At 32.1% G+C, this 15,060-nt stretch overlaps 1 protein-coding gene across 1 annotated transcript in view; it reads right to left on the bottom strand.

The window, feature by feature from the left end:
• The window catches only part of LOC107444936 (5-hydroxytryptamine receptor 1D-like), a 280,715-nt gene that overhangs the window by 13,189 nt on the left and 252,466 nt on the right, over window positions 1-15,060 (bottom strand). Inside the window, exon 3 of the mRNA XM_016059213.4 lies at window positions 5,532-5,915. Coding sequence (XP_015914699.1) covers window positions 5,532-5,890 — 359 coding nt within the window. The 5' untranslated portion in view covers window positions 5,891-5,915. The remainder of the gene's footprint in view (window positions 1-5,531; window positions 5,916-15,060) is intronic.

A 15,060-nucleotide genomic window follows, 5' to 3' on the forward strand; every position in this document is an offset into this window, starting at 1 on the left:
ATTAAGACAGATTCATGATTAAAATGAGACAAAAGAAATGTCAGAAAAAGAAATTTGAACCATAAATGTTATTTTTTTATACAATATACACTCTATGTTTTCAACAAACACCATACAAAGTTTATATTTTTGGATTCGTAGTCAAAAAAGTATTTAAGTGAAAAAATGCTTTTTTAATTAATCATTTAAGAGTAAATTATCACTTAAGTGACGAAAGCAAACTAAACGCTATCGAAATCTGTAGAATCATTCGTAAAGAAAGCGGAATGGCTAATAACAAAATAAACTAGGTTGCCCGTTGAGCTTGGAGGTATCTATCTCTCTCTCGCTCATTATTACCATTCAACTCCTTTCTGTTTTCCCTTTCAATCCAAGAGGTTTTGATGGTTACAAGTCTTGCCTTTCTCAGATCTTGGTTGGATTTCGTCGGATTTTTTTTTTGCTCTCTTTTATAGTAATTTGAGGCCCCTAACGTGTAAAAATCTGTGGCTACATTTTAAAAATTAAGGGTGGTCTTCACAGAACACCAGTTTTTTTTTCTTTGAAAAAAAAAGGTTTATTTTAGAGCGTTATTTTTAATTGCTTTTTTAGGAACTTCGATTACTCAGATAATAAAATATGAGAAGTAAACAAGCAAAAAAGTTTTCGTCTCATTCATTGTTTATAAATATCTTCAGCAAGTACTGCCTATTTTGAAATGTAGTTGGTTTTTTTTTTACTGACATACAAATGCAAGAATAAAAGTAAGAATAGATAAGTACCGTTGTAAAAACCAGAGCAGATCAGTGGTATATATTTGGTGGTCTGACAGCGACAAGCTGCTCGCCTACTAGTTTTTTAACACTACTGCAATTATTAGTTCAGACAGTTTATAAAAATAAGAATAGATAAGTACCGTTGTAAAAACCAGAATAGATCAGCGGTTTATATTTGGTGATCTGACAGCGACAAGTGGCTCGCCTAGTACTAGTTTTGTAACACTACTGAAATTATTAGTTCAGGCAGTTTATAAAAATAAGAATAGATAAGTACCGTTGTAAAAACCAGAATAGATCAGCGGTTTATATTTGGTGATCTGACAGCGACAAGTGGCTCGCCTAGTACTAGTTTTGTAACACTACTGAAATTATTAGTTCAGGCAGTTTATAAAAATAAGAATGGATAAGTACCGTTGTAAAAACCAGAATATATCAGTGGTTTATATTTGGTGGTCTGACAGCGACAAGTGGCTCGCCTAGTACTAGTTTTTTTTTAACACTACCGCAATTATTAGTTCAGACAGTTTAACAAATTGAATAATAACTATATTTTTGCCAATATATAGATAAATGTCGAAGTTTATAGTTTGTAATGATATATTGACGATTGATACTATAGAATACGATACCTTTGCCTTTTTTATGGAACTTAAATGTCAATACAAGTTCGACTATCTCTCTCAACTGGTTTGAATTAACCAATAGTAAACCGGCTAATACCGGGAAGAGAAAGAATCCCACCACGGTTTTTGAAAATATTCCTTTTAAGTAATAAAAATCGAATTAATGAAAGAGTTCATTGCTTGAGAAAACTAAAAAAAAAAGAGTTCAAAGGAAGAAATTATGAAATGGCATGTTTTCATGACGGGATCTGCTATGTCGCATTTGAAATCATGTCAACAGCTAAAGAACTGAATAAGGAACACAACCACCAAGAGGCACACAGCAGAGGCACGCGAAGAACCCATCCAATAAAAATATCACTTACAGAATGTGTCACTTATAACAAAACGATATATTTTCCTGCCAGAAGGTGGCATTTAACATTCCGAGTTTGCCCCCCTTTTTCTTTATTAATTTTTCTTTAATTCATTTTTAGAATCGTGTTTGCCTATGTCCGGATGATACAGCAACCATTTTTGCTCTACCGTGAAAATCACCCCGCATATTTAACAATAATACAATATAGTACACTTAAAGCTTTGAAAAAAAGTAAAATGCTGACAGATTTTAGTTTCGAATTGAGAGATTTTAAAACTTGAATAAATTAACTTCAAAGTTTATACGTTATTAACAGGGAATAACGACCATGCTTTGCCTTTATTTCTAACCTATAAGCTTCCTATATTGAAAATGTATAAATCCTTTACATCAATAGAAACTGATCTTATCATAGCGTTCGCACTTTTGGCGCTGTAGCTTGATTTTTAAGGTTTGTCGCCAAATGCCTGTGGAACTTTTAACTACAACGAAAACTATGTAAGATTGTCACTTGCTATCTTCAATGGATGAAAAATTTTAAGTCATACTGTGGAAGCATAAATCAGTGTTGTGTAGTTAATGAGATTGAAATATGATCTTCCATTGATAACTTAGAATCTTCTTTTAAAGTTCATCAGTTGCAAAACTGCAGTTTTGTTTTTTAATGAACTCATAATTGAAAAACCCGCAACAAGTTGGCTCAGATCGTATATGCATCCTTTAATTAAAAACGACAAAATCGATGAAAAAGAGAATTCCATTGACCAAGATAAATTTTAATCATTTATATTAAACCTGTAAGAAAATAAAAGTTATGTCATCACCCTTCTCTTTCATTTAACTTAGAAGTACTATACAAGAAAAAAAAGAGAAAAAAAAAAGAAAAAAACCGGAGGTCGTAAAAGAAGTCATTTTTACGTTGTCCTGATGTCATCAAGACCTTAAAATTTCTTTTTTTGCCGACTGGAGTAGGTTTTAAAAAATGGTCGTAAAAACGAGTGAGGATCAACACTACCAAAAAGAATTGTGCAGGTAATTTTCATTCCCACAATCCGGGGCATTCATTTTTATTGCTGCCATAAGTCCTCCCATCTCCCATGTTTTCATATGAGTGCCATCTGAGAAAAATTATTCGATGATAATTTTCAAGATTGGAGCCCATTATATGCGCTTTTTTCTCAAAGTATAAAAAAAAATAGAATTGCTTTAATTTTGCTAATAATAAACTTTTAAAGCCATTCATTTGATGGTTTATGAAAAGTTAAGAGATCAGACCTGATGGAAAGAGTTCTTAAGTAAGGTAGATATTTAATTTTTAATTATGTTTAAAATTATTTTTAATATGGAAATGATAGACCTTTATTAATAAGAAGACATGTTTTGTCGGTCAATCATGTCATATTAATTTAAGGAAAAAAATTATAATTAGTAATTATAGAAATAATGATCTCATTGTAGATAATTATATTATAACTTTTCTCTTTAAATCAGTTGAACTGTATTTAATCATATATAAGCGTAATAATTTTAAAAATTAAAACAAAAATGACGCCTCCTTTTAGAGGAGTTTTAAGTGTTGTCGTTAAAAAGGTGAATTTTTAGTAAATTAGCTGTGAAACTATAAAATAAATTAGTTTTGTTTGAATCTTTTATTCTTTCAAACAAATTTAGCATAATTTTAAATAGGCTTCATTTTAAAATTTGTAAGTTGTGACTTTTACTTAAACTTTATGCCAAAAACAATAACAATATTAAACTTTATATTATATTGTTTATTTATATATTAAACTTTATGTAGACACAACATAATTATAAATCAAGAATATTAATGAAAATAACATCATTGATTGAAAATTTCATGACCCCATGTTAAAATAAGGATTGTAGGAAGAGTAACAAAATAAAGAAAATTTTGAAAATATATTCCGTAATTTCTCTGGAAAACTGTCTACTTTTCTACGAAGTATACTTTTACATGAGATAAGAATGTCCGACTATCTTTTAACACGTTGAATGCCACGGTAATTTTGCATGACTTGCCCGTCTGGTCAAAATGATTTTCTCAGTATGTATTGCATTAATTTCTTCAAACCATTTTAGTAACGATAATAATATAAAGAAATTAAAAGCATTAAAAATTTACTCGAATTATGTGTTTCTAATAATCGCCGGTGACCCACGTGGCGCTGCGAACAAACTCAGGACCGGTCACCGGTGACCCCCATGGCATTAATTAAAAATATGTACATTTATGCATTCATAAAATTCCCGAAAATGGTCCTTAAAAAATCCTACTTCGCTCATGATGCAAAAGAATAATTAAAATAAGCTACAGAATTGATGCAAAAGACGAATTAAAATAACCTATAGAATTGATGCAAAAGAAGAATTAAAATAAGCTACAGAATTGATGCAAAAGAAGAATTAAAATAACCTACAGAATTGATGCAAAAGAAGAATTAAAATAACCTACAGAATTGTTCTTACGAAATACAGTGAAACCCGAAGAAAAGACCACCTTTATTTAGCGACAGCCTCTGCTTACGAAGGCACGGAATTTTTTCCGCAGACTTTATGCTGAAGAAAACCTTTAGGAGGGACCATCAAAACCTTTCCCAGCGACCGGGCAAATTTCTGCACCAAATGCGGAGATGGTCAAATAGGAAAAAAAAAGCAAAAAAATAGTGACGAAACAAATATGTAGATTAAAATGTATTCAAAATATTTGCGTGAGACTCTCTTATTTAGAGAGCACATTTTGACGATCTCTGATAGAGATCTACAACCTCATGTGACATTTAAGACGATGCTATCAATGATTTATTTTTAGAGTGCAAAATTAAATTGGAAAAAAAGTTATTTTAGCGAAAAGCGAAGCATCGCAAATAGTTAAACCTCGTCTCATCTTTTAAAGCTAAGTAATATTTAGGATATAAAATTAAATGCAAACTTAAACAAAAAACAAAATTGTTTATTTTTTTAAAATAGTTCTATCATAATTGGTAAATTCAATTTCTACTCAGAATTATATCAGTAGGGGTCATTTTTATTAAAGCTAAATTTTATTCACCCATCCAGTTTTCACGTTGTCATTACAAGTGGCATTTCCACTTCTAGAAACTGGCACTAAAATTAAAATAGTTTGCAAAAACCATGCACCTTCGGTAACATAAGTCAATGGAGATAACCCCTTAGAACGACCAACCTCCATTAACGACCATTTTACTGTGGAACAGAAAGTGGTCGTTCTCGAGAGGTTTCACTGTATTTGGTTTAATGAAAAACACACATTCAAAAGTTTTGGTAGCGTGTTTTAAATCTCTGATTCTCCTTTTATATCTTTTAAATGCTATCAAATATGTCCTGTACACACTGTGCCTTTTAATAGCTTTGAATGATGTTATTGTTTAAGGAAGATATTCCAGACAATAAAAAAAATATTGGAAATAAATTTATGCAAAGCTAAGCAAATTAATAAAAATAGTTATATTTTTATTATATGCATATCCTTTATTACGTTGTTGTTCTTAAAGTAATGCTTTTAGTGTGATATAAGACAAAATTAATTAGTATCTTATTTACAATTTAGTTTTTCTTAACTAATTAAATATTTCACGCTTCATCTCTCTTTAATTATTATTTTAATACCTAATTAATCTTAATAAAAAGATTCATTTATTGATTGGATATCGTTAAAGAACATAGAAGTTGAACATTTATATCGGGTAAATGTTTATAGTAGTCTTCGCAAAGTTTGAAAATAACAATATTTTTGAATTAAAAGCAACGTACCTATCTAGACTTATACAGCAAAGGTTCAAAATAGAAGCTGTGCACAGCATTACATCCAGCGACACCCACAACTCACACGCGACTTGTCCAAAGAGCCACAAACCATCGGTCACTTCCTTGACCACAGCAAAAGGCATGACTAGTAAGCCAACGAGCAGGTCGGATGCTGCCAGACTGACGACGAAGTAGTTGGTGACAGTGCGAAGTCTGCGAGTGGTGGCGACTGCTGTGATGATCAGGGTGTTGCCGAGGATGGTGATGAGGATGATGATGGTGAGGATGACGATGAGGCTGATGTCGAGCAGGGACAGGTTAGTGGGATATTCGTCTAGAGGTGTCGTTGGGGTGGGAGATGACATGTCATATGAACATAGGCGTTCTCACCTGGAAAAAAAATAGTGTTAGCCATGTCAATATATGGGATTTATTTTAAAAGGATGAAAGATAAGTGATAGTTAAGAAGGATGAGTGAAAAAAATGAGCCATGAAAAGTATTCTAAAAAAGAAAATTTGTATGAGTGAAGTGGGAGAGAAAATTTGTATAAGGGATTAAAAGTGTTTAATTCCATATATAAGTGTTATAAATTCTCAGAAAAATCGCTTCAATTTTGAATCATGATGTCACTAATATTCATCATTGATATTTGATTCACTATTTACTCCCTTACAAGCCAACCGGACTGTATAGGGGCCAGGGAACTGGCCTTGGACCAGAAAGGTTATGGGTTTGAATCTCAGGCAAGGCATAGATGTTCTTTTATTCTCTGTACTATCTGTTCTTATTGTGGGAGCAACGTTGGCCCACCTAATATGGTGCCCCTGAAGGAGTGGCCAAAAAATCTGCTCTGTAGGTGCCTAAATTGGCTAAATGTTAATGCAGATGGGCATTGAAAAAAATATTCCCCTACAAACATTTAAGGTGTATTGAGGAGTTACGGTTGATTTGAGGTTTATTTGAAGTTAACTTCAGAATCAACCTCCTTTGGTTTATAATCAAGGTGTATTAAATTGTTTTATTCACTCTTGAGGTTGTTTTTGAGGTGTACAGATTATTTTTTCAACACTTCAAGCAAATAAGTATATTTGTGGTGTGAATAATTTCACCCGATTTCAACTTAAAGTATTGCTGAGCTATATATAAGGTTGATTTTATGATGTGTAAATTAGGTTGAAGTTGGCGTTTACTGATGAGGTTATTTTCGGGGTAAAGCAAAAACCTCATTTTCTATCTCAGGTGTATTTTTTTCACACCGGTAAACCTTAAAAGAACCACAAAAACAATTTATTTTAGTTAGGGAGTAATTTTCGCTTCTAGTAAAGTATTCCCGCAACAGTTCGTTGAAGGCCAGGGGTCATGGAGGTTAAGGCTCCATAATTTGGGGACCAGCGGCATGATTGTGGCATTGAGGATCAAAGTCCTTTAAAATGGCATATTAGTATCTTTAACCTAAAAGTTATCGTGGCTTTTATATTTCTATTTGAACTACAATATAATTTTTTTAAACTATAATATGCCATTAATTTAGTGTAGCAATATTAAGATGTTAAATTGAACTATATTTTTGCGCAAGTTGAGTCATATTATTATGTAATAAATATTAATCAATGTGATTCTATTGTTCAGCCTAAAACTATGGTAAGATTACAGCAATTTTAAACGATATAGTACAAAGCATCCAACAATACATGAATAACTTATAATAGTATGGAAGAAAAAGCTTATAATTAGATGTAATTTTCTGTATCTAGTATAATAATGCATATTCTGAAGCATAATAAATTATTAACTGTATATGTTAGTTACTAAAACAAGTAAATTGTTACTTCATTTTAAATTGGGATACACAGCATTATTGTAATAGAAAGCTTTTTAGACTCATTCTTCATCATATAAAGGGACATAAATTATTTTTTGAATATATATTAGAATTTGTTCAATGCGAAATGTTTTTGAAAAGTTAATTTATGCTTGACAGATGAAAATTTAACTTTATAGTTGATGGCTAACCTAGATGAGCTGATAATAAAAATGCCACTTAGATGATTTATATTTTTAACAAAAAATAAACTGAAATACTTTTATGCATTTTAATCTAATGAACTGTTGATAGAAAATAAGTTGAATTATTCGTCCTCAAACCCTAAATTGCTATAAAAAAAGCAATAATTGTTTTAAAAAGTTATGACGAAAATGTAACAAGTGGCAGTGTTTTTTTAATATGTTGTCCCTTCTACGCTTAACCTTATGAGACTTTTAAGCTGTTTGAATTCTAAGCGTTAAAATGGCATTTTAAAAAGGGACATTTCTACTAGAAATATTATCCTAAATTTGCTATATCTATTAATAAATTTCTTAGAATCATGGGAGCCTTGTAGAAGTATTCAAATATTTTTCAAATTAATGAAAAGACGAAGTAGTTTTTAATGACGAAGAAAGCAACCTAAATTTATTATTATTATTAATAAAGTTCTTACACACATGGGAGTCTTGTAAAAGTATTTAATTTTTTTTAAATTAATGAAATTGAACAAATAGTGCTTTTTAATGACGAAGAAAACAACCTAAATTTACTACTATTAATAAATTTCTTAAACCGTGGAAGCCTTGTAAAAGTATTTAATTTTTTTTTAAATTAATGAAATTGAACAGAAATGCTTTTTAATGACGAAGAAAACAACCTAAATTTACTACTATTAATAAATTTCCTAAACCGCGGAAGCCATGTAAAAGTATTTAATTTTTTCTAAATTAATGAAATTGAACAAAACAGTGCTTTTTAATGACGAAGAAAACAACCTAAATTTACTACTATTTATAAATTTCTTAAACCCGTGGAAGCCTTGTAAAAGTATTTCATTTTTTTTAAATTAATGAAATTGAACAGAAGTGCTTTTTAATGACGAAGAAAACAACCTAAATTTACTACTATTAATAAATTTCTTAAACTCGTGGAAGCCTTGTAAAAGTATTTAATTCTTTTTTTAAATTAATGAAATTGAACAGAAGTGCTTTTTAATGACGAAGAAAACAACCTAAATTTACTACTATTAATAAATGTCTTAAACCGTGGAAGCCTTGTAAAAGTATTTAATTTTTTCTAAATTAATGAAATTGAACAAAACAGTGCTTTTTAATGACGAAGAAAACAACCTAAATTTACTACTATTTATAAATTTCCTAAACCCGTGGAAGCCTTATATAAGTGTTTAATTTTTTTTTAAATTAATGAAATTAAACAAAGCAGTGCTTTTTAATGATGTAGAGAACAAAAATATGTAATAAAATGACAGAATTCAACTTTTTAAAGCAAGAAAATGTTTAAAACTATTACTTTACAAACTTACACTTGGGAAACTTCAACCTCCCCAAACGATTAAGCATCCGCAGAAGAATATTCCAATGTTACTAGAAGTTTCAACAAAAAGGGAAAGGCCCTCCTAACCGTGACCATAATTACTAGTCTTTTGTGATCACACCATTTATCTGTCTCACCTAACTACTTCACTAAAAGTAGCCAAGAAGGAAGGTCTCAAGTTACTAAACCAACCACCACTGTCACAGGGCGTTCATGTTAGCCATCTTAGCTTTTCATGATGGATAGTCCTACTTTTACGTCTTTAATCACACGGAGAGAGAGAGGGCTTTTATATTTAACTGAGGTCACAGTAGAGGACGGGACTGTTTCTATAGGGTAAATTTCTTTCCCCGCATTTCATTGATTAATGGTTGTTAATTGATTGAGGAAGATATTGTTAAATGGAAGAAAAAGGTTTGCTGAGTCCTGTATAAATAGAGAGATTTTGTTTCGTTTAATTAAAGTGCTATTGTGCGAGTAAATTGTATGGTAATGCTTTGGGTAAGTGTGAAGGCTTGATGCTGATATAATATTTAGATGCAGATACATAGTAATGCAGACACATAGTTCAAGAATATGAAAAATTTTATAATTTTACTTAATTACACGAATAAAATCACCGTATCAATATACTAATATAAAAAAACTTTAAATATGTTTAAAGGTCACAAATAATATGTTGAGTATTAACTGAATATTTCAAGAAAAATGATTAAAATAAACTTCAAAGTGAACAGTAGTCAGTGCGTATGAGAACTGTAAAGTACATTGCGTGAAAAAAATCTGAATCCTTGAAAACTTTTTATTTAGTTATCGGATTTTCACGTACCAATATACAATTATTAAACAGTTCGAGCTTTTCTTTTAGCCCTTGACGTCGGTCGAATTTATTTAGTCTGAAAGGGTGTGGTGTAAAATTTATCACTGCTACATTAATAAATTATAGAATAAAATAAGACAAGTTTCATTGACGTTTAAAACAAAGGATAATGCGAAAACACAGTAACAAAAATAGATACACGAGCACCGCGAACCGCATGCAGTTCATGCATGCGAACGCTTAAAAACGAAAACAAAAAATTATGTTCGTGCATGTGCGTATCGCTGTTACGCACGATTGCATGAGCGATTCAGAGGCTTTTAGAATGATTTCGTATACCCTTATACAAGTTTGCCACAAAGGTGGCCTTCATTGTTTCTACAATGAATATGGAGTACTTTAAAATAAAGGTGGTTGGTCTGTTGGATTTTTATAGAAAAAGTGCTGTTTTGTACTAACACGTTTGACATTGCTATACAGGGTGGTCCTAAAATATTTGTCAAAAATGTGAAGGTAGGTAGAGGGGACTTAAATAAGCATATTTCGTATAGGATTGTGTGTGCGGTAATGCCGCCTTGAGCCGGTAGGGAGCGCTGATGACTGCGGCGCATAAAAGCGCTTGCTAGCTGGATTCCCGCAAGGATCTCAAACAGCATGCATCGTTTCACCAATGTGGAGCTTGCCGACGTGCATTTCATGTATGGGGCTGCACAAGGAAACGAATTAGCTGCTCAGAGGATGTTCAGGGAGCGTCAGAAATCCCCTGGACGCTGTCTACGGCTAGCATTGGATAGGACAGGGTGGTCCAGTTGCCTGGCCACCGCGTTCTCCTGATTTAACCTGCTTGGATTTTTTCTTTTGGGGTCATATTAAAAGCCTGGTGTACGAGAGTCCCATCAAGAAGATCTTGTTGCCCGCTTGTCTGTTGCTGCTTTGCATGTGCTCGACATGCCTAACGTCTTTTCTAATGTACGCCGATCCATGCGCCGTTGCTCTGAATCTTGTATCGATGTTGGTGGCTGCTCTTTCGAGCACCTCTTGTAAACTGTTGATAAATTTTTATTTTCTTTTGTCTTTACTTGTCTTTTCAGTTTCCTCTGATTCATACTGCTTTACAAGCTCGTGCTTTAATGTCCCATTACCGCACACACATTCCTATCCGAAATATGCTTATTTATGTCCCCTCCACCTATCTTTACACTTTTGACATATATTTTAGGACCACCCTGTATAAACAAGCAATGTATTTGATCATCCGTATTTATTTACTCTTAAATGAGATCGAAACCAAATTAATGCAATTAATAATTTTAAAGCTTTAAGAGGTAAAATGATTTAATTTATAAAAAGCACAGTTTTTGACTCAAGCAAACCAAAATTGTACACGGGAGCCAAAACTTTAAGTGCTTACATAGTAATGTCAAATAAGTAAACAGATAGTAGTCAAAATTTATGCTGTTTTAAAATAAAATTTTAAAAACTGTTCGTCCGATTGGCCTAAATTTTAATTCGATTCAGTGTAAAATCGGAAAGTTAATATGTTCAAAATAAGGTATGAAATATTTCTTAAATTATTAATAATAAATTGGTCTGCTCTCATTTGATTTATTGGTTTTAGCTCATAAGATTAAACCTAAAAAATCCACAGGATCTAATAGCAAATCACTGCACTATTTATCCATAAAGACTCCTATAACTTTTGATCTATTAGCTGTATCGATTTCGATAAAATTTTGTTCGATTCAGCGTAAAACAATATGTCACTCGTCTAGTTAGCAAAGTGTAATCTCCTCTCCATCAGTTAATTCTAGATTGAGAATGCAGCTCGCCTCGGGCAAAGGTTTTAACTTCATATACTCATATTGGGCCAAATCACATTTTTTAAAAAACTTTTATAGTTTTCCCATAACTATTTCTGTATCCAGTTACTCAGGCGCAGGCCTTAAAATTAAGGGTCACAGTATAAAAAAGTTTAATCAGGAAACATAGGTTTGTGCATAGATTTTTTTTCCTACTATACTTAGGGCTTCTTTTCCAAAAAACTTTATTCATGTCTAATTTGGGAAAGGCAGTTAATGACCTTGAAAGTTTTGGGAAATTTCAATTCCACGCTACTTTAGGGTTCACGCTAAATATACATCTCTCATATGTTGATTTTTGTACATATCATTAGTGTGTATTTACTTTGTGGGTTCACTGTTGGTACTGGTAGATTTTGACAGTTAAAGTCTAAGAAAATAGCGCCTTTTTAAAGAATTTTGAAGGGCCTTTGACCCTGGATGCAAAGGTCCACTGATAGTTAGTAATCAGTGTGAACGTAGTAGAACATAAAATAATGGACAGTGCCATGATTTTACGAGTTTCACAAAAAGTTTTGCAACTTGTAATTATATGTATTTTTCTCAAATATCAGAGGATTTTTCAGGCTTGTTCACCCAGAATCCCCCCCCCCCTCACAAACATAAACACGTGCTTAATAGCTTTATTAAGTTGTTCGGAAAATAATCTAAATATCTTCTAACACAGGACCTAATTGTATAACACTGAACTTAAATTGTATTGCACACGACCCAATCGTAACAGTCGCATAATCATTTTATATTTTGACAGCTTGATATTAGCAAGATTTGCTTGAGAAAAAGTTAGATTGTTTCTACGCAGGGGCTTTTGGTCGGTGCCCTTTCTAATAGAGAAAGTGAAAAGTAGAGAGTAGCGTTTTCGGCATATTTTATCTTTTATTTATTTATTTTTACTGTCGAAAAGGTAAAAATACTGCTCATTTCAAGGCAGAAAATCACCCGATGTGTACGGAGAAGATTTAAGGACCGAATGTCAGTGCGAAAACGGTTTGCAATATTTCGATCCAGCAATTTTAATGTTGAAGGTACACCACATTCTCAAAGGTCAGTTGTAGCTGATTCCCAATAAAGAATAAGAATAATTGACTTAAAACGGCGAACGGATTCGACCGTTCATGTTCATTTGGAATTTGTGTCGTCGTTTTAACGTCTGTGATTTGCTTCTCAAACGTCAAGAAAAGTGAACCATTTTTGAAACGCATCATCACTGAGGACGAAAAATGGAGATTGCCTACAATATTTGTTCCAGTCTCTACAAAAGTCTCTTAAAAGTTAAAAAAAAAACAAACACCTAGATCAGTTTCTTTGCCAGCAAGGAACAAAAATTTAGTGAGCGAGGAATTGTTCTACAAGATGGCAAACTGTATTGAATCAGAATGGACAATATACACTGAAAAGCCATTACATTATGACCACCCTCCATGTATAACAATGGGCTCGCCCAGGTTTTCATGGTTTCTCGCCCAGGAACAATGTTTTCATGGGGCACATTAGGACCCATAATCCTCATGGAACAATCCCTGACGTCCGTAAGCTACTTGAACATAGTTGCAGACCAGGTTCACCCATTCATGGCAACAGTTTTTCCTGCGGGGTATGGTGTTTACCAACAGGATAATGCACCATGTCATAAGGGTTGAATCTTCACGGATTGGTTCGAGGAACATTCCAGTGACTATCAAGCCATGTCTTGGCCCCCAAATTCACCTGACCTTAATCCAATATAGCATTTGTAGTCCTACTTGGAAAACCAAATTCTTCCTGCCATGCTACCCCCTCGCAATGTGAGGGAATTGCAGGACCAGTTGGTGAGCGCTTGGTACCAAATACCTCAGACTACCTATCAGCACCTTGTGGAATCAATGCCAAGGCGGGTGCTAGCAGTTTTGAGGGCTAAAGGCGGTCCTACATGTTATTAGCAAGGTGGCCATAGTATAATGGCTCTTCGGTGTATAATTCTATAGAATATGTACTCATTGGAAAAAAATAACCTTTCGTTTTCAATAATAAAGAAATAAATAAAATTAAAAAAAACAAAATTATTTTTGGAACAGGCAAATACGCAGAGAACATATCCTAGAAAGGTCAAGAAAATGATGAGTGTCAAGTATCAAACACCGCTTGACGTGACCGATTTTTTTAAAAAAACTGGCTCTTAAATAAAATGGTCTTAAAAATTAGACTTTAAATGGAATGATCTTTGATTAAACGAGTTTTACAATAAAATGTATCTTTCTTTGAAACCATTTAGTGAGTGGATTTAATTTAACCCTTTAGTGGATGGATTTTAGAGATAAGGCGATATACTCAAAAACGATAGACTAACATTAATGGGTTCTGATTTTTGGCCTTTGACTAAATAGTTGTGACTATGTGTGCCATATTGCTGCTATCTCCCTATTTAGAGGGTAAGAATTTTAAATTCGTCGAAAAAAAATGTTTTATTGTTTACTCAAAAAAAAATCTTTTTGTTTCTGATTTTATAACTTAAAATATTGCTCGTAAAAATTAATTAGCGTTTTGAAGGTTATAATTTTGAATCGTTATGATTGCACCTTATCACAAGATATCCGATTATTACATCAAAAGTTACTGATATTTTCTGTTTTTCAGTTTTGATTGGCATTCGAAACCTTGCTTTATATTAAATTTCCAAGTATTTTTGTTTTCCTTCTGATGGGGAAATAAAAATAGCTGATATTTTAAATATTCTGATTTAACGAAAAATACTCTCAATGCTCAAGTTATATCAAAAGATATTAAAATGTCAAAAAACGTTCAAACTTTCTAAAATATATTTACACTGAATGTCACGATGTATGTTCTTCAAATGCAAAACAATCTAAAACGTCAACTTTTTTAGACTCGAGGCTTTACTTGTAGCAACCAGAAAGCGGTTTTCTTACTTCGATATATATATATATATATATATATATATATATATATATATATATATATATATATATATATATATATATATATATATATATATATATATATATATATATATATATATATATATATATATATATTGAATATGAAAAACCATGAAAAATCTCTCACAGCGAAAATCGTTTCCAAATTTTATCAATTATAAAAATTTAAAATTAATAAGCATTAATCACATATCTTGTCGAGAACTGTTAAGAATTTTGTTGAACATTTTCTCGCAAAAGATTAGTTTAAAGAAACTTAATAATTAATAAAATTTAGAAATTTAAGAATTTATAATTGTTCAATTTATATATTTATTTTTACTCTGGCACAGAGTAAGCAAATGCTCCAAATCTTAGGCATTTTCCCTAACGGGCGATTTAGGGTAAATATTTCTCTTCAGTACAATAGTTTTCCTGTCTAATCACATGCGAAAACTAGTTTTGCTCTATTGATAAAGATTATGCCCTGTAGATTTATTTAGGCGGTTTGCTTTAGGGGATAAAGCGCTCGCCTCCGAATGAGGTGAACCAGGTACGAATCCAGACTTGGCTGGTCAT

The sequence above is a fragment of the Parasteatoda tepidariorum genome, chromosome 3 (genome assembly GCF_982258835.1).
Source record: "Parasteatoda tepidariorum strain Cologne lab strain chromosome 3, Ptep-v5.0, whole genome shotgun sequence".
In the NCBI taxonomy this organism is placed as follows: Eukaryota; Metazoa; Arthropoda; class Arachnida; order Araneae; family Theridiidae; genus Parasteatoda; species Parasteatoda tepidariorum.